At 38.1% G+C, this 23701-nt stretch overlaps 2 protein-coding genes across 2 annotated transcripts; both read right to left on the bottom strand.

Annotated features, from left to right (window-relative positions):
- Positions 1–5949: 5949 nt before the first annotated feature.
- LOC115952351 (L-type lectin-domain containing receptor kinase S.4-like) lies at positions 5950–8389 on the bottom strand. Its single transcript, XM_031069508.1, has one exon. The coding sequence runs from the start codon at positions 8197–8199 to the stop codon at positions 6100–6102; it is 2100 nt and encodes a 699-aa protein (XP_030925368.1). The 5' UTR covers positions 8200–8389; the 3' UTR covers positions 5950–6099.
- A 9076-nt stretch (positions 8390–17465) lies between these two features.
- On the bottom strand, positions 17466–20473 carry LOC115953753 (ribulose bisphosphate carboxylase/oxygenase activase, chloroplastic-like). Its single transcript, XM_031071522.1, has 7 exons — positions 20426–20473; positions 19805–20121; positions 19404–19509; positions 19218–19303; positions 18604–19076; positions 17795–18076; positions 17466–17674 (listed from the first exon to the last, which is right to left on the bottom strand). Exons 1-7 carry the CDS (start codon positions 20471–20473, stop codon positions 17559–17561), a joined length of 1428 nt encoding a protein of 475 aa, XP_030927382.1. The 3' UTR covers positions 17466–17558.
- Positions 20474–23701: the final 3228 nt, after the last annotated feature.

Genomic DNA, 23701 nt, shown 5'->3' with positions numbered 1-23701 from the left:
TAAGACTCGGCATCCTTCTGCATAGTTGGCCAGTAATACCCAGCCCGTACCAGTTTGTGCACCAACGACCGCGATCCAGAGTGGTTCCCGCATATTCCTTCGTGTACTTCCCTCATTACGTAGTCTGCCTCCTCAGCCCCGAGGCATCTTAGGTAAGGGCGGGAGAAACCTCTCTTGTAAAGAATGTCTTTTATCAGGACGAATCTTGCCGCTTGGACTTTCAGTTTCCTCGCTGCCTCCTTCTCTTGTGGCAATAATCCGTCCTTTAAGTATGAAGTTATCTGGGTGGTCCAGTTTCTTTCAAAGCGTATCTCCTGCATATTGTCGGGGTCTATTAGAGGAAAGAGTTGAACAAAGGAAAGTACATTACCCGGTGTCATCACATGTTCTGCTGAGGCGGCTATGGCTAGCCGATCGGCGAGCTCATTTTCTTCCCTTGGTATTTGGACGACCGTCACTTTTAGCCCGTTGGCACTCGCCCTTACTTGATCAAGATATCTCTTCAACCTTTCCCCTTTGCATTCATAATCTCCATTTATTTGATTGGTCACGACTTGAGAGTCGCAATGAACGACCACACTTTCAGCTCCGCCGGCTTTGGCTAGGTCGATTCCTGCTACCACCGCTTCGTATTCTGCTTCATTGTTGGTAATGGGGAAGTCGAGACAGACCATACATTCGATCCTGTCTCCTTCAGGTGACATCAAAACTATGCCGGCCCCTCCTATTCGCCGATTGGATGATCCGTCGGTGTAGATGCTTCACTGGGGTGGCTCTTCTGCCCCCTTGTCCTCGTCATGCGTAAACTCTGCTATGAAGTCCGCTACAGCTTGTCCTTTAATGGCTACACGTGGACGGTACTTGATATCAAATTCGCTCAATTCTATTGCCCACAGCATCAGTCGACCAGCGGCTTCAGGATTACTCAGTGCCCTTCGCAAGGGCTTGTCGGTCATTACGTTCACGGTATGGGCTTGAAAGTAGGGTTTGAGCTTGCGAGCCGCCGTGACCAATGCAAAAGCGAGTTTCTCCATGGGTCGGTATCTTTCTTCGGCACCGCGGAGAGCCCGGCTGGCGTAGTATACAGGCTTCTGCGCATTATCCTCTTCTCTGATTAAGGCCGCGCTGACGGCTGCAGAGGAGACGGCCAAGTAAAGGAAAAGTTCTTCACCTGGTTGCGAGGGACTCAATAGGGGTGGTGAAGATAGGTATGCCTTTAATTCCTCAAACGCTTGCTGACACTCGTCCGTCCACTCGAATGATTTCTTTAATGTGCGAAAGAAAGGCAAGCACTTGTCCATTGCTCTCGACACAAACCTATTTAATGCCGCTATCCTGCCGTTAAGGCTTTGTATCTCCTTCACATTTCGCGGGGGGGTCATCTCTACTATGGCTCGGATTTTGTCCGGATTAGCCTCAATTCCTCTCTGGGAAACCATGAACCCTAGGAATTTGCCTGCCGTTACGCCGAATGCGCACTTTCCCGGATTGAGTTTCATGTTGTAGGATCGAAGCGTACCGAATGTTTCCTTAAGGTCCTCTAGGTGGTCTTCCTCCTTCCGGCTCTTTACCAGCATGTCATCGACATATACTTGGACATTCCTCCCGATTTGCTGCGCGAACATCTTGTTCATTAGCCTCTGGTATGTTGCCCCCGCATTCTTCAGGCCGAATGGCATTACTTTGTAACAGAATAGTCCTTGGCTGGTTACGAACGAAGTCTTCTCCTGATCGGCCTCGTGCATGCGGATCTGGTTATAACCCGAGAAAGCGTCCATGAAGCTTAATAATTGGTGTTGAGCCGTCGAGTCTACTAGGACGTCGACCCTTGGAAGGGGGTAGCTATCTTTAGGGCACGCTTTGTTAAGATCGGTGAAATTCACGCACATCCGCCACTTGCCGCTTGCTTTCTTTACCATTACTACATTCGCCAGCCAATCGGGATAGTAGACTTCCCTGATGAAACTTGCCTCTTGGAGTTTGCGGACCTCTTCCGCTATTGCTTGGTCTCGTTCCAGTGCGAACGCTCTCTTCTTTTGTCGGACGGGTGGAAATGAGGGCAATACATTCAATTTGTGTACCATGACCGAGGGATCGATTCCCGGCATATCTTCATGGCTCCAGGCGAACACATCCTTATTGCTCCTCAAGAAAGCTACGAGCTCTTGACGGATTGCTGGTTTGGCAAGCGTTCCGATCTTGGTTGTTCTGTCTGGATTGGAACTGTCGAGGGTTATCTCCTCCAGCCTCTCTATGGGTGCTGCCGTCGTTCGGTGCTCTTCTATGCTCAGGGCCTGGATTTGGTCTTGCATTTCCATCATAGCTACGTAGCATTCTCGTGCGGCAACTTGGCTTCCGCGTAGCTCTCCTATCCCATACTCCGTTGGGAACTTGATCATTAGGTGGTAAGTTGATGTTACCGCCTTCCACGAGTTGAGTGTAGGTCGCCCAAGAATAGCATTGTAGGCAGACGAACAATCGACCACCAAGAATGTCACGTTCCTGGTGATCTGTTGGGGGTAATCTCCTACCGTCACCGGTAACGTTACCGAGCCCAAAGGGAATACCCTACTTCCTCCGAAACCAACGAGCGGAGCATTTGTAGGTATTAGTTGCTCCCTGTCAATCCTCATTTGCTAGAATGCTGGATAGTACATGATATCAGCCGAGCTGCCGTTGTCGATCAAAACTCGGTGCATGTTGTAGTCTCCTGTTCGGAGGCTGACGACGAGGGCATCGTCGTGTGGATGGTGTAGGCGCCGTGCATCCTCTTCCGAGAACCAAAAAACAGGGCTCTCTCTGTTTGCTATCCTTAGCACTATGCCCGTCAGCTGGACATTCTGCACCATCCGAAGGTATGTTTTGCGAGCCTTTTTTGACGATCCGGCCGCAGCCGTTCCTCCGATTATCATCCTTATGTCCCCTAACGGGGGTCTTAGCCGCCCGTCTTCTCGGCGAGGATGTTGTTCTTGTGGGGGTTGATCCGTTCTTCCCTTGTTGACGAACTTCTGCAGCTTCCCTTGTCGGATAAGGGCTTCGATTTGTTGCTTCAAGTCATAGCAATCGGTCGTGTCGTGGCCGTGGTCACGATGGAAGCGGCAATATTTGTCTCTGGACCTTTTGCTGGGATCACTCTTCAGCTTTCCTGGGAACGTCAGGGACCCTTCGTCCTTAATCTGCATTAGGACTTGGTCTATCGGTGCGGTTAACGGGGTGAAACTTGTGAACCTTCCGCCCGTGGGTTTTGGACGTCTGTCCTCCCTTCAGTCTCCCATCCTTCCCTTTTTCCGCCCCTGGTCCTGCCGGGGATCCTCTTGTCTGTCTCTTTTCTTGGGTCTATCTTCTCGGGCTAGTAGCGCGTCTTCGGCGTTCATATATTTGGTGGCCCTGTAAAGAACCTCCGACATGGTCTTAGGATCGTTTTTGTACAGGGAGAACAAAAACTTACCCCCCCTCAGCCCATTCGTGAATGCTGCTACCAGTATTTTGTCGTCGGCCTCGTCGATCGAGAGCGCTTCCTTATTGAAGCGTGATATGTAGGCTTGCAACGTCTCCTCCTCTCGCTGCTTGATGTTCATTAAACAAGCCGTGGATTTTCTATACCGATGTCCTCCGATGAAGTGCGTGGTAAATTGAGCACTTAGTTCCTTGAAGGTGCTGATGGAGTTGGGTGCTAGTCGGCTGAACCAAATCCTTGCTGCGCCCTTTAGGGTAGTAGGAAAGGCCCTGCACATGATCGCGTCTGCCACTCCCTGAAGATGCATCAGGGTCTTGAATGTCTCTAGGTGATCTAGAGGGTCCTTGACTCCATCATAACTATCCATATTCGGCATGCGGAACTTATTCGGCAGGGGGCAGGAGTTGACGGTTGTCGTGAAGGGCGAGTCAGTCCGGTTGACAAGGTCGTCAAGATCACTTGACACTCGACCCTTGAGAGCATTCATCATTACATCCATCTGTTCCTTAATCGCCTGCATCTCCACGATGATGGATTGTGGAGCTGTATCCGTCGGGGAAGGGATGTTAACATCCCGTCGCACTGGTCTGCTCGGGGTGTTACTCTCCTGCTGTCCGTCCTGATCTCTCCTTTCAGCGCTGGTCCCTTCTTGATCCGCTCCTTGGTTATTGACCGCCGCATTCTTCTGGTTCAGCTGCTCTTCTAGATCGTGGTTTTGTTTGGTTAGGCGCTCCACGGCTGCGGCGAGCGTCCTGACCTGTTTTTCAAGGGCAGTCGTGGGGGCTTCTTCCTGTACGTCATTCGTGGTTGCCATTGAGCGAGTAAGTACCATGTAACTCTTTTGTCTAGGAAGCGATTAAGCGCTACACGTTTTCCCACAGACGGCGCCAACTGATGACGTTGAAAATTGTCACCAATGAGTCACACCGTACTCGCGACTCAAAGCGAACCTGCACACCAAGAACGAACGGAAGAAGACCTTTAGAGAGCACCGGTGTGGTGCCGGCCTAACACTCTCCGAAGGTCAAGTCAGAAGTTGTCGTTTCACTTTTTTAAAGCGCAAGAGAGGGTCAATTAATCTTACCTTGATTTCCGAGAATGTCAGTCCTTTTATAGTGGTGGAGAGGTGGCTTTTCTTCTTGACCTCCAGATCTTTCCAATGTGGGACTATGATACCAATTCTCCAAAATGTGGTGAACAACGATTTCCCTTTTTGGATCTTAGTGTTTTTCTGGGCGATAGAGATTTCGGATCATGGGCCCATACTGCGTCTGTCAGCGATGGGCTTTCACAACGCATGGGACTATCTTCACACAGGTCCAACAGTCCCAATCCGTCAGGCCCATTAAGGTAGGCCCAACAGGTTCTATATTTTATCATCTTCAAATAGCTCTAATAATTCTCCTGTTTTCCTTTCAAGAAAAAAATATATATATATATATATATATATTCTTCTGTTTTGTTAGATATATTACAGCCCATTGGGCACAGACACGTTATAAGGCCATCAATCCTTATCATACTAGGACTAGTTTAGGACTGGTTTTTTTTTTTGATGAGAGTGTAGGACTGGTTTGTAATGCTACAATGTGTAAATTTTTTACATTGGAATGAATACCATTTACAAATACGTGGAAGTGAGTAGATCAAAACTCGGTCCAGTTGTTTACCAAAAAAAAAAAAAACTCGGTCCAGTGGTATTGTCGACCACGGGTTTCAGGGTCGACCCCACCATTTTAGAATCTTGGTGACTTGGTGGCGTTTTTTGAATTTTGAAGTGTAAGACAGTATGTGTATATGAAATATGATTTTAGGAGTTGTCACCTACTATGAAATTTCTAAGTATGATTAGTTGTCTAATACTATATTTTATTTCTTAATAAGCTAAGGGAGATCCTAAGGGCACTTAAAGCTGAATTAGGAAAGAAAAACATGTCTTGAATCAAAAAATATGGACTTAAAAGTTCAATAACGCATGGAAAATGTGTTAGACACCTACAACACTCATCTTTTTATCTTATTTTGAATCATTCCTAACGTTCATCACTAGAAAAATAAATTGAACAACTGGAATTTGTTTTTGAGAAAACTTGTTTGCAAATTACATTTTGAAATAGCTATAAGTGCTTTAAAATAAATACCATTAAGCTCGCTTCTTTAGAAAGCATTAGCAAGCTAAAACTGCAAATTAATCTCTTAGACATTTTTCTCATGCAAAAGATAACAAAAACCACAATGGCTATATTCGAGGGGGAGAAATTTGTTGTAGTCATACAAAATGCAATATTGTGTACAAGAAAATGATTTTGAGAGTAATTACCCACAAAACCTTCACTTTTACAAATTTTGTGAAAGAGAAATGGTTACAACAGAAGATGTTAGCTCATCCTTCAGAGGTATTAAGGTTCACTCATTGTGAAACATGCTATATTAGTAGTTTAGCACACAAAATCAACCATTTGCATATGAATTTCTCGGATTTTTTTTTTTCCCCTTCAAGTCAAAAACTTCCTTGGAAGGTTTTCTAAAAAATCAAATGGAATCTCACAAGGTATTTTTTTTTTTTTTAAAGGAAAAAAAGAAAAGAAAAGAAGAAGAAGCAAGATTTTTCTGCTAAATTTTTTGTCACTGGTCACTAGTAACTACCTAGTTTCCCCTCTGCCTTGGAGAAGGGAGAGAGGTGAAGTAGAAAGAGAAGCAAGACTGACACTTCTATTTCTATTCATTGTGGATGAGAACGAGTCCATCCTTCCAAACGAGGAAGATGCAAACGAGTGCACAAAATCATCAAACCCTTCCACATGACCCTTTCCTCCATTGAACTCACTTGGGGCTCTCAAATCATCCGAGATGTTAGCCTCTCCTTCCAAGTACCTCACCACTTGTCTCATACTAGGCCGTGCCATTGGTGCATTATTTGAACACATTAGCCCCAACTTTAACACCATCACCATCTCACTCTCATCAAAATCACCATTCAACCTTGGGTCCACCACATCAAGTAGCTTTCCTTCAATGAACCTGTCCCAAACCCAATCGACCAAGACCAACTCTTCCGGCATTGCCTTGGGCTCAATGGGCCTACGCCCACAAGCAACCTCGAGCAAAAGTGCACCAAATGCAAACACATCTGAACATGTTGTGGCCTTTCCTGTTCTAGGCAACTCTGGTGCAAGATAGCCTAAAGTGCCAACGACCCGAGTTGTACCCGGGTTCGACCCGTGTTCACATAGTCTTGCTAGTCCAAAATCGCCTAGTCTTCCATTGAGTTCACTGTCTAGTAACACGTTGCTAGCCTTAACATCTCTGTGAATCACAACTTGTTCATAGCCTTCGTGTAGATACAAAAGCCCAGAAGCAACACCCTTTATGATGGTGAACCTTTGCTCCCAAGAAAGAACTGTTTTTGGCTCATCAAACAAGGAATTATCTAGGCTCCCATTAGCCATAAAATCATACACAAGAAGAAGATCGCCTCGTTTACGACACCAACCCAATAATTGAACCAAATTCCGGTGGCGAAGTCGACCAATGCTAGCGATTTCCGATACAAATTCACGCAAACCCTGTTGGGATTTGTGGGAGATTCTCTTAACAGCAACTTGGGTTTTTGAATTCGGAAGCGTACCTTTGTAAACTAGACCAAAACCACCACTACCAAGTAGCCCTTTTTCTCCGAAACCATTGGTTGCTTTCTTTAGTTCTGGGTAAGAATAACGATGTGGGCCTAGTTCAAGCTCCCAATCTTCGACTATGTCGGCGTTCTTAATCTTCCTGAACAAGTATATAGCAACGAAAATTGCAGATAGTGCAAGAACAATAGCTGAAACAGAAACACCTACTTTTAGAGCTGTGTATTGTTGCTTCTTGAGTCCAGGTAGTGAAGGCAGAGAAGAGAGATCAAGAGCTGGAGCTTGCCCATTAATCTTGAAGCTCCAGCCCAAAACATAGTGTGAGCTCGCAAGCAAACCCGTTGAAGCAGAGAAGCCAACGTACATGGATTCTTGAAGGATTGGTGAGAGATCTAAAGGAAAAGATAAGATTGGCTTGCTGGGTTTAGAAGAAAATGGAGAAATGGTAACGTTGAGAACATTTTGAACTGAATCGTAGTCGATCCAAGCTTGAATAGCTTTCCCACTCTTGAGGTTAAGGTCTTGTTTTGTTGAACTGTCGGTGAAGTATGCTGCGGTGGCTGAGGCATTGGAGGTTAAGCTATTGATGTCGATTCCAACATGGTTGTCGTTGATGTCTCCGAACTCGAAGTCTTGGACAGTGTCGAACTCAACTGCGAAGAGATGATCTGAGGAATTTCCCACATCGCTAGGATTGAAAAGGCCAAGGTACTGGCTTGGATGAGCTTGTAGATCCTTAGTGGTTGCGATTGTGAAAGCAAGGCCGTGGCCTCCGAGCTTTGGATACTCGGGGACTATGGTAAAAACAAAAGATGTGGAAAAAGAGAAAGCTTTACCATTGGTGGAGTTCTTGAACTGAAATGGAGAGGTATAGAAAGTATGGCCCATTAACCGACTGGTCTCGTTGGTTAATTTAAGAATGCCAGTTTTTTGGATCTCAGCGATTCCGTTTAAGGTTATGTTGGTGCCTACATCTTTGAATCCAGCTAAGAAAAATTGGTTAAGCTGGGATGAAACAGGGATTGAAAGGAAGATAAGAGCAAAGAACAATCTAAGAAGTGTGGCCATGTTTGGGAAGAGAATCTTAAGGCATGTGAATGAAATGGGCATTAAGATTTTTGAAAGGGTAGGTGGGTTTAGAATTTAGTCATTTACTATGAGGAAAGTGCAAGAATGGTAAAGCATGTGTATTTGATAGCACTAATTGTAATAAGGATTGTGTTTAATAAAAGGCTGGAGCAGGAGATCTGAATTTGTAATGGGGTTCTAGGAAGTTGGATTGGGGTTCTAGGAAGGTTTCTTTTTTTTTTTTTTCTAAGTTGGGGTTCTAGGAAGTTAGGAACCTTAAGACAGCAATTGGTCACATTACAAGGGCACACAGTTTCAGATGATAAAGTGGGAGTAAATGCAACTTGTAAATAAAAATGGAATTGGAATGGGATGGTATATGAAGATGGGTTTTGATTTTTCAGCTGGAATCCTATATCATTGACACAGTAGAGGAGAATAGAGAGCTCTGGATCTCATCCGAGCTCACAACTCACAATTATGAGCACGAGAGACAGGCGTCTTAGTAAACTGAACAGGACACAAAATTGTGAGTTCTCCTTTATTTATTCCCCGTTTTGCCCATTAGGATGGATAACAATTTTGCCCTGTCACCTCCTGTTTTATCCCGTACGGGTTTTTCTCACCTTGCAAAAGTGATAGAACGGGAATTAGGAAATTTTAGCCCCACACTACAGGATGGGGCGGGAATCGGTTTAGACTTTTTAAATTCACCATGTCTTGCTCCGCATTGATAAGGGTTAAATTATAAATTTTTCATACTTTAAACAAATATATCAGAGCTTATTTTCTCAGCTTCTTTTTTCTCTTTAGCAAGGTTGAAAATAAAGTAGCAATTTCAACATTTTCTTTCGCCTTTATTTGATGTCGCAGAAGTCTGAAGAAAGCACACAAGATACTCTCTTTGATTAAACAGAAACTAAACTGTTAATTTCTGGTAGTAAATCTCGAATCCACGAGGGGTTTCCCTGAATCTACAAGTAAATAAAAACTAGAATCTACCAAAAAAAAAATTTTTGATAAAAACATCTATATTTATTGATAATGGTCTCATTGGCTCTGACGGCTACGAAACATATAAATATTAAGAAAAACGTCTAAAACCCTAATTTGCATTAATTACGTGATTAGGTGACAAAATATTGAAATTTACCAAAAATGGCAAAATGGAGTTAAATGTAGAATTATAAACTACTGACCTTAAGGGTCATTAAAAAACAAGTGGAACCTTATTCCGACTTTTGAGCAAAAAATTATTAAGGAAACAAATATTACTATAAACGCCAAAATCACAATTTTTGGAGCCTAAGCGAAGGAATTTGTCATTTTCAAGGGGTACCTCGTGGCAAAGCCACGATTATTGCTCAAAAAGCCGTTTTGCTTTAGCCTGCCAAATGTCATGCAATTCCAACTCCAAGACCCATGATTTCTGCTAGTGCTTTTTTACCTTGCGCGTTGATTTCAAGCACACATGAGAATCTAAGAAAGCCATGATGGTCTGTTCTACATCATTATCAGAAACAAATTTATATACTATTAAATCATTGATTCCATTCAACGTCTTTCTCAGCATATATATTATCAGGAACACAATAGTATGTTTTCTATTTGTAGTTCTTTGTGGTTGTACGACTGTGCAGCCAATTATTGTCTTTTGAAATACAAATTGTGATTCTTTCCAGATTTCATTTTCGCAATCTAATGGGCAAACTTTTTTTTATTCTATATCAACCTACACCGATAGACATGTAACCTATATTGAACGTTGTATTCATGTAATTTTTTATTCGGCTAGCATAGATTTTATTAGGCTTGGAAGTTTAAAACTCATTGTTTTATTTAATTCATGTAAATTTTTTTTTTCTTTCCCATTATTCTATATTATCTTTGTTAGAGATATATAGAGTTTTATAGGGTGGGGCGAGACTTCGCGAGGCCCCAAGGAGCTAGGATGGGGCAAGAAAATTTTCCCATCATGTGGGGCAGGATGGGGATAGGGTAAGACAAAACCATGTGAGGCAAGGGCGAAAACCCCATCCTTCAGCCCTGCACTGTCCCATTGCCATCCCTAAATTAGAGCATTAGCATTTCAAGGTGTAAAACTCTCCAAATTGCTATTTTACAACCACACACAATCAAATTGAGCTTTAGCTAAGTGGGCATTGCTAAACAATTTTTAGCAATTATGAACGATAAATATAGGAATCATTATTGCTAAGTTTGTAAACCTGAAATATAGTATTTTATTTTGTGAATTGGAAGCGGGGCTTTTACCCTCTTTTTGGACCCAAGGCTCACCTTGGTGTGCCAACCTGGGCAGAAGACATTGTCATATGGGTATTCTCTCTCTCTCTCTCTCTCTCTCTCTCTCTCTCTCTCTCTCTCTCTCAAACCTTGCATGGAGATCAGCATGCAGTGGTGTAGATCGATGTTTGATGGTGTAAATTAGCCTACCCTGCTAGAGATTGGCATGACACAGTGGCGTTTGTTCTAATTATGGCCTTTTCCAATAGGTTTGTTGTGATGGTTGGCGGTGCTGTGGTAGTGGTTTGGTATGGGTTTATTGGGTTGTTTTTGGATTTTCCAAGTGAATGGTGGTTCTTAGTGGTTTGTTGGGTTTGTAAGGGGGGTTTAGTTGTTTTTGGTATGGGCTGTGGGTGATTTTGGTGGGTAGTAGAGTAACGGTTTCTTGGTAGAAGAGAGAGATAGAGAGGAAGATATAGAAAGAGAGTGAAAAAAAGAAATTAGGGTTGGGTATGATGTGAAAAAAAAAAAAGAAGAAGAAGAAGAAGAAGAAGATATTGGGTGAGTTGTAGAATGTATTGGTAAACTAGTGAAATTAGGTTTTTAGATGGTAAAATGAGTTTTTTTTTAGACACTCAAATGTGAATACTCTTAGCCCTCGCATCAAAACTGACTATAAACATTGAATTTTGATAATAGTAACTCATTGTGCAATCTCCTGATAAAAAATGAGCAAATCGCAAATGGCAATTCCATGCATTTATTTATTTTATTTTTTGTAGATATGGTAGAATTTAGCGTCTATTCCATGATAATTGTTTTTATCATCATGTTAAGACATCATTTGATTTTTTTTTTTTTGGTAGGTGGGATTTGAATCCTAAATTTTTTATTAGACAATAAATAGCTTTACCAATTGAGTTTGTTAGAACCTACATTTTATGTTTTATTTTAATGTAAGACTTCATACATGCTCATCTTAAGCTTAGGATTTAGGAATGAAGTTTTAATATACAAACAATTTTGATGCAATAAATGTAGCGTCCTTAGAGCATTAGTATTGGTGGTAGTAAATTTAATAACCAAATATAAAAAAAAGTGGGGCTACATCAGTGGAGGAAAAGCTAAAAAAATTTGTTGTTGAGCTATAATGCACTATAGCTTAAATGTTAAACAAAAATATATATATATATATATATATATATATAAATACATTTTATAAACTCCTCCACTATAGCTCAAATTATTAAATCATTTCCTTTATTTATTTTTTCTCTTCCTTTCTTTTCTCATTTTGCCATTGCACCTGTTAAAAAATTATATATATATATATATATATATATATTTATTTATAAGAAAAGTCACGATTAAAAAGATATTATTGTTATACTAGACAATTATTTGCTAATATGTGGTGGTGGTGGTAGTTGTGATTATTGTTTATTGTAGTAGATATATTATTTTATTCTATTGTTTATATTATTTTCATGTGTTGAATGCTAAAATAAAATTTGAGTATTTTGCAAAATAAGGTGGTAAAATAAATAAAGTAATTTTTTGTGGTGCTAAAATTTAAAATTTTTGGCATCACCAATGCTGATACTCTTAAGCTATCATGAGGTAAAAAAAAAAAAAAAAAAAAAAAAAATGCCTCAGATTTAAAATTGTGAGAATAGTGGCGGTATTTCATTAACACTTTTTTTTTTTTTTGGTTAGATGTCATTGCTAGCTTTGAACATTGAACCTACATATATATCATTCTAGTTCAATGATAGCCTTCAATAGAGACACAATATTGTCCATTTTTGTAGTAATCGTATTTAAATTAATAATTTTATGTTTGAATTGACACCACCAATGCTAATACTCTTAATCTGTCATGAGGTAAAAAAAAATGTGCCTCAGATTTAAAATTGCAAGAATAGTGGTGGCATTTCATTAACAATTTCTTTTTTGTTAGATGTCATTGCTAGCTTTGAACATTGAACCTAGATATATATCATTCCAGTTCAATGATAGCCTTCGACAAAGACACAATATTGTACATTTTTGTAGTAATTGTATTTGAATTAATAATTCTATGTTTGAAAACATTAAGGAAAAGTTAAAATTTTTGGCACCACCAATGTTGATACTCTTAAACTATCATGAGATAAAAAAAAGGTGCCTCAGATTTAAAATTGCAAGAATAGTGGTGGTATTTCATTAACACTTTTTTTTTTGGTTAGATGTCATTGCTAGCTTTGAACATTGAACCTAGATATATATATCATTCCACTTCAATGATAGCCTTCAACAGAGACACAATATTGTCCATTTTTGTGGTAACCTTATTTGAATTAATAATATTATGTTTGAAAATATTAAGGAATTCTCTTTGAAATGTTTCTCTTTATTTGCTGTGGGTGGAGAGGAATCTTAATTCATCAATATAAAGGAGACTGTCCCCAATCAATGTAGCCACTTTCCGCATTGTTTAGTCTTATGCTTTTCAAGGAATTCATGTCTTTGAACGTGCACATTATAATAGAGCATGCATGAATATAAAAATGCTAATGTGACCCAATACAATACATCAAGCATGTTATTGTTGCCCGCTCCAACCTTGCTACAATGATTAAAGCTTCTCTACAAACATAATGCATCGCAAAGCAATCCTTCACAAATTGCAAATCTGAGCTAGTGAATAGGATATAACACCATCAAACAACACCCAAGTTGGTTTTCTTTTGGTTGTTTATTTCATTATGTGGAACACCAAATAAGCTAGATAATTACAAACATAATGTTATCGTTATCAGGTGTAGAGGAATCTTAATTTTAATTTCAGCATCTAGGAGTACTCTAGTCTGCAATAACAGCCAGTTCATTATTTTAAGGTCTTAAGCTTTGAAACACGAAAGGTGATTGAAGAAGAGGGAATAAAACTTCAAACCCACTTACCCACTTTATAATTCTATATTGACGGAAAAGGAATGCAAATTGACTAGGCAACCAAAGTTTGGGCGATATAAACACAATCTAGTTTACTAGCATAATCATAATTTATACTAACTTGTACAGGAAAAATATTTAAATCTTGGGTATGAAGCAGATTTAGTAGGGACCATATGTGTCACGCGCACGCTATGATGAGAGAGACAGTAGCTTGTATGACTTTTATTTAGAACATAGCTACCATGTGGAATGTGTGCCTCTCTTATTATTATTAGTTTTTTTCCTTCATATCTTTATCCTAAAGTTTTTTTCTTCGCCGCCGGCTTGATCTAAAGGTATGTTTGATCCGTTGCTGACCTTTAAAAAGTAAATCTACCCACCTACGACCCCATAAATAATTACCATTAGTGGTTGGTAATAGGTGAGACTTCATATTTGTTTTTGGCTCATGGATTCTCTCTTTGGCTCAACACATTTACTTGCAATAGTTTACAACAAATCAATTCTTATACCATAGCATAGAGGTATAGAAGAAGCTTAGATTAGGATGATACAGAGTGAAGTAATCTTTTTTTTTTAATAATTTTTTTTTAGAGAGTTTCAACTGATAGTATTCGCTTCTGATGATATGAAGTAAAGTAATTCTAGTAACACAAACTAAATCAATTTTTGTCGTAATTATTCTATGTGGCAGACTATGATTGACTGTCTATCTATAACTATCGTATAAACTTTTTTTTTTTTTTCATGTCACTTGTTGTCTGCTATGCAAATAATTGTTACAAAATTTGTGGTTTAGTTTGTTGTACTAAAATTTTTGTACAGATGGGGAAAAAAAAAGTATAAACAATAATACGAATATTATAAACTAGTATTATTTTAGATGAAGTGAGGGATGGACCGCAGCAAAGCCCTGGCGCAGTTTCGTAACAAACACTAGCTGGTTGGTTGTTTCTGACATGGTTAAATTCTCCAGCTGGTTTTCTTTAAAACTACAAGCTGGATTTGGCTATTATCGATAATGTTTGGTATTTAAAATATGCCTATGGTCGTCTGGTCCATTTTATACTGATTTATAATAAGATGGAGGATATTTAGTGTAGTCAGATGCGTGTCTAATGCACTTTAAAATAGTACTTTATCTTCTTCTTTATTTTTTTTTTGAGAGGCTTTATCTTCTTCTTTTGGTAGTTAATACTTAATAATGCTTTATCTAGCAAAATTAACCAGTCAAAGACATAACAGTACGATTATAATAAAGATTTGAGTCTTTTTTTCTTATATGAATAATACATATTTGAGTTATCTTAACTCTTAAGCAAAACTGCAAACCAAAATAGCAGCATTGGGGGTGTTCAATATAGATTACAGAGTGTTGCACTCTTTTCCCAATAGTATCAGGGCATTTGTTGACCTCTCGGAAAGGCAGGCCAACACAGTCTAAGCCAGGCCCAATTACGAAAGCAATAATTTGCTTTGGATTTTGGGAATTAATTCGAGATTCTGTAAAGTATTCATGCCTGGGCCATGTGTTTAACCCAATAAGGAAAGCTTCCCGGTTGGCTTTGCCATTATCGCCAGATTTCTGGGCTTACTTGAATATAAACCCATACCCCATTTAATTTGGGCTTGGTGATCACATTGTAGAAAAGAAGGAGATGCAAGCAGACAAATCCCAATATATATCCAAAGGACTACGTGTCCTTGCAGTACAATTATTTAAAAATAGCTATAATGGAATTTAGCAAGCAACTCAAAGGCTAAGTACAATTTTGGCACACTAGCTTTGAACAAAGAGTAGGACAATACGTGTCCCCAATGAAGATCTACGTCTTAATATCTTGTTGATTACAAAAGTATCCACCAAGCATAATTGACATTTTACTGTTTTGAAGGGGTCCTTAATGCTTTTGGTATACTTACCTTATTCATCCATATGGTTAATGAGGTTACTACGTCATTCATTTTTCGTGAAGAGATAATAGCGGTAGAACTTTTGCTTTCATCTAGTTAACGTGATACTTTGATATTGTCTGCCAGAAGGAATATATCATAGAGCACATCAAGATTTATTTTCAAAACTATGTTTTCTAGCAAATTTTCTACCTATAACTTGATCTTTTGTTGGCGTGTACCAATTGATAATAATGTAACAAATAGCCTTCTACGAACAAAATTTCTCTCCAAATTAGTTTGAAGAGAAATTTTTAAAACTTCTTATATATCTTTTTTTTAGGTGTGAATTTTGGAAATCTAACCATTAAATTTCATATTTCTTATGTTCTTAACATACATATCAAGTTTCGTTTAAATCGGATGTTATTTGTTATTCAATCAATAAACTTATTTTTGATATGCAATTTTAGATCACAAAAACTTGAAATTTTTACATTTGTTTAAAAACATAATAATTAATCTTTGACCTTCTTCAAATGTTGCAAGCATGAAGGATATAATAAGAACATGCAAATGAATAGTTAGATTTTTAAAATTCATACCCAATATAAAAATAGATAAAGAGTTTGAAGAGTTTCTCTGTTTCACTATAAGCTAGTTTAGAGAGAAACTTTGTTCGCTTTCTACCATCTGTCACAATGAATTTTTCAAAAGTTGGTTGTCCCTTTAATTCTCTTACTCTATTGGACAAATGAATTAATTTGTCTTCGGTAAAATCTTCTTAATCTGTGGGCTTTAAGAACCATATTTGATATGGTTGGAAGAATTTGTCTCTCTCTCCATCTTACTGAACTTGTTATCCAGAAGGTGTAATATTTTAACCATCTTATATTATTGGCTAAATAAGAGAGCATTGATTTGATCATAGCAGGGAATTGCTACCATTTATCTGATGATAAAACTTGAAAATCACTTGATTAGTGATTCCCCATTTCCCCCATTCAATTCTATATCTTCAATAGACAATATACCGTTCTTCGTTATTAATAACGACTGCTAACTTTGGTATTCCATCTCAAAGATTGATATATTTGTGATATCAGAGCAGGATTTTGCTATTCCTTAGTCAATGATTTTAAATCTTTTGTTGTATGTTGTCAAAAATATCACGAAGGAGCAAACCCTTTGTTTTTTCAAACATCATAATTCTTTTGGTTCTTTCTAAATTTGGTGTTATATTGACATAAATTTTTGATTTTTCAAGATCATTTTCAAAATCCAATCTTACTCCGTTTAAAATATAAGAATAGAATATTTAAATTGTTCTAGCGTGGCAGTTTGCTCAGCTAGTCTTTCTGTAAGATTACTCATCTTGTCAGCACTTCCCTTTTTGATTTAGAAGGCTAAATTGGTGCCATACTAGTTTGGTCTAAAGATTTTCTTAATAAATGAATTGGAGACTCTTGAGAAGTACACATGGAACAATTCTTAGAACAAATGTGCAGAGTGAGAGAAGATGACATGTCTTGTTAGGATACAATTTTACCCGCACATTTTCATTAAATATTTTAGGTAGATATTGTGATTTCCAAATCAAGTCCATGATTTTCTAGATTTAGAATTGGTAATTTTTCTCTTATTCTTGATTTACACTTTGTAAATAAAACGTCCTTCATTTCATGCACAATGTCTATATATTTTATTGATACCTATATTTAAAACGTAAAATGAGTGATGTGTACAAACTATGTACAATAAAGAGTGTGTAAGAATCAATGCCCATATAGAATTGGAAAGGTTAGAACTGTAAAATTTATAGGCCGAAAATGCTGTACAAATACTAGAGCTCTAATTCTATACAAGGGTACCAAGGGTACCAATGGCTTGAGCAAAATATGCAATTGGGGTTGTATGGATGAGGTTGAGAATGAAGTATGGCAGCTCAAAGGATAATAAGTGGATATTCCATGAGTGATAAGGTGATATCATGTTCTGTATGGTATGGCAACTCTCTATAGATGCCTTTCTTCCCGCCTAACCTGCAGCATGTTACTAAAAGATCCAATATACAAGTTGCATTAGCAACAAAAGTCGCTTTGAAAACCTCGAATTGTTATTAGAAACAAAGAACTCTTTGAGAGGCAAACAAAGGAAAGAGAATTAAAAAGGAAACTTATTTTCACTTCTATACAATTACAACACAGTATTTTTGTTAAATAGAAGGTTTTTTTTTTTTAAAACAATTTTTGTTGAATAGAGCTGGTACACCCATTCTCGGAGGTTATTTTCCCTATGCAATTTATACTCAAATGCCTGGAACAGACTTAAAATTGATACAGGCAGGACCCATCATCACTCCTAGCTGTTGGATCAAAGTTTGCAGCAGATGGATCAGTGCTGCCTTCCCGAACAGGAAGCTTAAATTGTTGGGCTGCTTTGCCTGCATCCAAACAATTATTAAAATCTTAAATAATCTCTTCTCTAACCTTTGTTCCATCCTATATAATCCTGAAGCCAGATGCAAACTTTCCATCAAGGCCTTTAGGATCAAGAATCTAACCATAGAAGTTTCCATTCTTGATAGCATCTTCATTTGCATCTCCAAGAGCTGCCTCATTCAAGTACTTCTCAGCCAATTGAATTCTCTTTACATTTTCCTGCTCTTGAACAAGCATGTTTCCATACTCAAGGAGCTTCTCAAGTGTAATTTTTGGTTGATCAAAGGTTGGAGGCCCCTCCTTTGAGTTCACAAGCCGTTTACCTACATTCTCTACACCCACGCCAGATATCCATTTCCTCACTTCATCATCATAGATTCTTGCCCTGAGAGCACCAAAGAAATCTGCATACAAACTCAATGATATTAATCACTTCATTTGGGTTCATTTTTAATATCTCAGGTCTCAAATTCAATTGCATATGATCACAACCACCCAACAGATTAAAACAAAAAACAAAAAAGTCCAGTTTCCATATGATATGGTCAAATTGAATACTGTTCAGGTCTTGTCTACCATGTCAATTTTAACTAGGATCGTTTACTATGTACCTAGAGACAGTCCAAGGCCAAAAAATAAATATTAAAAAGTATAAATTCAACCATCTATCTAATGTTCTTTGATAAAACCTTCACCTAAAAGTATTTCAGCAAAGCATATGTTCCTTTTCTATCCCAGTCAGCATTTCATATGAATAGTATCTGTCAAGTCTTTAGTCTCACTCATGAATCATGATAAACCAGTTGTATTTAAAATTTAATATATGATCAACATGACTTCTGCCTTTTCATTTATCTATATACAAATAATTAAAGGCTTAAAGCTATGCGCATGAGACACAATTAATTTACTAATCAATTCATATATTTACCAATGGACTGTCCAGGGAAGGTGTCAACAAGCTTCACTATGCCCTCCTTAGGTACACCATCTGTCCGGAAAATGCCCGTGCAGACACCAATGCAGTCTTCCCGTGTAGGTGCCCAGTAGAACTTTTCCATACGACCATCACGGATGAGAGGGGCATACAATGTGGAGAAGTCATTACCAGTGACTATGATGGGAACGCGTGGATTTTCCACCTTGTTGTACATACCAGGAAGCTGGACACTGGTTGGGTTATCAGCAATGTTCATAAGAGTGGCATTCACCATCTGATTGTTGACAGTGTATTGGGTAGTACCGCCCATCCTACCCGCTCCAGCATCGAGGTCATTGATGAATAGGCAGCACATTTTTCCCTTGCTGATAATGTCTGCTGCTTCGCGATACCTTTGCCTAATCAATTTTGCAGGCTCTCCAGCATTCCCACTTTCCAATTCTCCAGCACTCATCACGATGGGGCTGAACAAAAATTTGAAAGTTCAACACTTTTTCAAAGTAGGCCAGAATCTTCCCAATATTTATATATAACATTTCAAAATTTCTATCTGGAAGACTTGCTACATTAACAGAAGACGAAATGCGGGAAAAAAATTGACTCACTTGATTCCCATTTTTGCAAAGACAAGCTCACATTGGAATGATTTTCCCTGACCTTTGCCTCCCCAGATACCCAAGATGAGAGGTACCTGTCACAGTTATTCACCAATCATCCAAAATTCTAAAAAATTATCATAAATGTGTAACAACTAACAAATTACTTGTACTTTAAAGCATTCTATTACCAACCTTAATGTTTGGCAAGTTCAAGAAGTTCTTGGTGATGTGAACAACCAACTTGTCCATGAATGCGGGTGCAATGTAAAATCCATCCATGTTGTTGTCAAGTTTGAATCTGGAAAAAAGTTCAACAGTGTTCTATTACTAAATTTAAATCCAACCAACTCAGAGAATCAAAATACACAAACCCATCTGACCCAAAATCAGTCTCCAACTTTGTTAATCGAGGTACTAGTTCTCACAACTTGATAAATTACCAATTCTCCCAAAATCTTAAACCGTTAAGAAAATGTGAATTTAATCATTTAATCTAACGCAAATAAAAATTGAAGACCCATCTGAGCAATGATTTGAAATACCACTTATCAAAATGATTTGAAATACCACTTATCAACATCCTAAGTACTTACTGGCGAAGACCAGCACTGATATAATCATAGGAGCTCATGACAGCATGGTGAGTCCCAGAACCCATGGCAGCTTGAAAAACAGTGTCCACCATTCCCTTTCCCCTAGTGATATCCTGCTGGTCGTCCGAAGTGTCAAAGGCAAGTCCTCCCCATTTGTCCTTGGATGTCTGCTTTTGCTCATCATACTCCGCAACAGCCTTGAAACTCCCAGAAGATATTCTCTGGTTGGTGATCTTGGGGCTCACTTTCTTCAAGCTGTTGCCCCAGAATGCCGAGCTTGGAACCAAAGCTCCAGCCCCAGAGCCATTCAATTTCAGCTGCAAAGAACGTACACCTTTCTTTACACCCAATAAGGTAAAAGGTCCAAATGAAATCACTGAATCCATTAACTAATTTTGATAAAGTATATTGAATTGAGAACAGAGGCGAAGTTAAAACTTAAAACTCTGAAGCAAATATTCAGAAGTGCATGGTTGAAAATTCTGGATGAAAACAAAGAAAAAGCTCACCAAAAAGAGAGCAAACACAATAAATTTATTCGGTGAAAACAAAGATTAAAAAAAAGGAAATTGAGTAATACTATATAGTAGTAAAAAAAGGGCTGGAAAAACATAGTAGTACCGGCGCTCTGTTAACAGCTCCTACAGTCGGAACTGAAGCAGCAGCCATTGAAGGCCCCCTACGGTTGTGGTCAAGTAGGTACGTACGTTGGAGGGTAGAGAGGTAGAAGACGAAATGGAACTGAGTTTGTTCTGTTTTCTAGTTTTCACTGTATAAAAGTTTTGAGGGTGAGAGGGACTTTATAAACAGAGAGAGTATGGAGAAAGAAAGCGAAAGGTAAAATGGAAATGGAAATACTGTGGATTTTGGCTTACGATTACGAATTTCCTTAACGGCCACACAAATAGGAATCCTGGTATTAAACGGACGTTGGTTTTGGAATGTGGGCTTAGACGGGCCCATCCATCACCTTATTAGTTATTATATAGATAATGGTTTTGATTACAAACAAAATCGATGCCTCTCGGAACTTTGGTTGGTTTGAGGTTAGGGTTTAAAGTTTCTCTTTTCTCCACCCAAATTTTGATATTTTTTACCCCCACTTTTGTAAATAAATTGAAAAAAAAATACTGAATCATATATTAATCATTTTTTTTTTTTTTTTTTATGTGAGCTTGGCTTTTCTTATTAAACAAATCAAACTAGTATTGGTTTAACAAAACAAATCAAAATAGACAAATAGTAGTATTGTACTTACTCTAGAGGCCCATTGGCCATTGGGGGTTTTGCTTTTTGCTGCTGAGCAAAATCAGACATGGCTTTGGTCATGGCAGTCAAGTATTTTATATATATATATATATATATATATATATATATATATATTTATATTATACTAACTTTTTTGGGAGTGTTAGAAACTCCTTTCTATTTTTAAAAATTACGCCACTTGTAGTTATTACTTTTGGTTTTAGTTTAAAAAATTTTACCTCATAACCAATATTGATTAATAGGCATTATTTTAAAGCTATTCTAGACTAGAATTTAATTAGAAAAATAGTTATTTGATTTAATTTATAATCAACATAAATAAACATACGGGATTATTTGTTATATAAATCAAAATCTTAATGAATAAATTGTCACTTGTAAAAATAAAAAGGAGTTTCTCTAATTCTCCATCCGTCAAGATGGACCAGATGGTTATTGTATCTGTCGCCAAAAACCACGACAATGAAAAATGCAAAAAATAAAAATCGAAAGTTGAGAAACTTTATGTGCATTTGGTATGAATTATTTTTGCCAGCTTATTTTACAATTCAACTTATTTTTACTACTATTTATGGGTCCTATTATAGTTTTTGATACAATTCATGGTTCCCACTGTACTATTTCATTTAACTTTTACCTTTATTTACAGTACATTCAGAAAAAAAATTTCAATTTCAGCAAAATAAGCAGATCTTAAATAAACACTTCTTCTATGAAATTTCTAATCCATCCTTTTCTGGCTAATGGCTATTATGTAATTAACTAACCACGTGGTAAAAGTCCAAACCAATAAGAGCATCCACATTAGTGGATGTAAACATTTGCAAAATACAAAAATCAACCAATTTTACATATTTTATCCCAAAAATCTTCCACATCAGTTCTTCTAAAATTTTGCATATTTACACATTTGCTACAGTAACCATCCATATATGCATGGTTACTGTAGCTTGTGTACAAAGCCGGCTAAATGCTGGAGTAAGAAATGCGGTCACCTAAGGTCCCAAGTAAAAAAAAAAAAGGCCACTAAATTTTAACCAATAGGGTTATTTATAATTGTGGGGCCCAAATAATTTATGGGCCAGGCCCATTTACCCGTAGGGAGTCCAAAGGCCCAAGCCGAGGAGGGCTATGGCCCAAACTCGATAATATAAAGCACAAGATGGCCTTGGGGTACAGCCGAGGACAGTTCAGTCCTCGGCAAACCCAAAGTCCTACCGGTAAGAGGGGCAAAAACGGTATAGAACTAAACTTGAAAGAAAATCTAAAATATCCAGGGAAAGCTGCCCTTACTGCCATTCAATACTCTGCACCTGACAGAGCCGTATTCTTCAGTTTTTACAACCACCCCCAACGACTTTGGATATGGGCTGATGGGACAAGTATCAATCTTGGAAAGGTTGACCCTATACGTGGACGAAGGACAGTGAACGCAGGCGAGTATAAAAGGAAAAATGAGTAATCTAGAACAGGGGCTGGGAAAAATGGCCAAAAACCAGAGCCTCCCAGCCCACCTCCAGAAGAAAGACTCCAGGGGTGAAGAAAACTTAACCATGCATGAACGCCACGAAAAACCCACCACCTGGTGACCAAGGCCTAACCTTTCAAACCCACGCTCTACAAATGATATTGTTTGGGCCCTTTTACGTGCGAACCCAACACTGCTACGGTTCGTTACGAATCGTGTCCTTACAATAATCAAAAAATAAAATAATATTTTTTACCAAATGAAAAACAAATAAAAAAGAGATAAAAATACAACGTCCACAATATTTTTCACAATACTTTTACAACTAATGTTAATTAGTAGGTTGTTATTGATGGCAAAAAAATAATTATAGTGATATTTTCAAATAGAAAACAAAAAGAAACTTAAAACCTAGGATTTGTTGTAAAAAAATATTGTAAATGTTGCACTTCTAAAAAAAAAAAAAAAAAAAAAAAAAAAAAAAAAAAACAAAAGAAAGAATAATAAGAGTTGAGTTAGCAAACTTTTACTAGTTCTCATCTAAGTCTACCACTAACACCGCTTTTTTACTTACCATTATCAATCTACCATATCAACAAATATGAAAAATTTTGTCAAACTTTTTATGTCTATAAAATTTCTTAAAAAAAATAAAAAATTCTACATAATTCATATTAATTAGTAGTAATTTTGCATCTAATACAAGATAATCAATTTTTGCCTTAAGCCCCCAAATGCATCAAGCCGCCACCGCTTGTGTATACCATTATTTTATTAATTTCACGTTTTGCGCCATTTTTTTTCTCTCTTCTTTGTGCAAAACAAACTGACTTCTCTCATCATCGTCCTTTTCCTCAGATACACACAAACACAAACACACCTATACCCACACCCACACACAAACACACAGACAAATCATCACAGAGATACACAAACACACCCACGCAGACAAACCAATAGAGAAACAGATTGATGCCGGTGTTTGTTGCTTGTGGATCAGTGGATCGGTGATGGTGGCACTAGATCAGAGTTCATGGGTTGATGGAAATGGGTCTAGATGCTTGTGAATTGGTGTTGGCGGCGGAGATCGGTACTGTGGGTTTTGATGGTTGAATGGTGATGTGGGTTTTGATAGTTGATCGGTGATGTGGGTTTTGATT

The sequence above is a fragment of the Quercus lobata genome, chromosome 7, assembly GCF_001633185.2.
Source record: "Quercus lobata isolate SW786 chromosome 7, ValleyOak3.0 Primary Assembly, whole genome shotgun sequence".
NCBI classification, from domain to species: Eukaryota; Viridiplantae; Streptophyta; class Magnoliopsida; order Fagales; family Fagaceae; genus Quercus; species Quercus lobata.
Note: the sequence above shows the minus strand (reverse complement) of the source record. Positions and strands in the feature narration are given on the sequence as shown.

Coding starts and splice junctions, on each gene's coding strand:
- LOC115953753 (XM_031071522.1), bottom strand. CDS start 20,473: ATGGCTGCTGCTTCAGTTCCGACTGTAGGAGCTGTTAACAGAGCGCCG. Junction 19,304..19,403: donor TGAACTTGCCAAACATTAAG/GTTGGTAATAGA, acceptor TAACTGTGACAG/GTACCTCTCATCTTGGGTAT. Junction 18,077..18,603: donor CTTCCCTGGACAGTCCATTG/GTAAATATATGA, acceptor GTTTGTATGCAG/ATTTCTTTGGTGCTCTCAGG.
- LOC115952351 (XM_031069508.1), bottom strand. CDS start 8,199: ATGCCCATTTCATTCACATGCCTTAAGATTCTCTTCCCAAACATGGCC.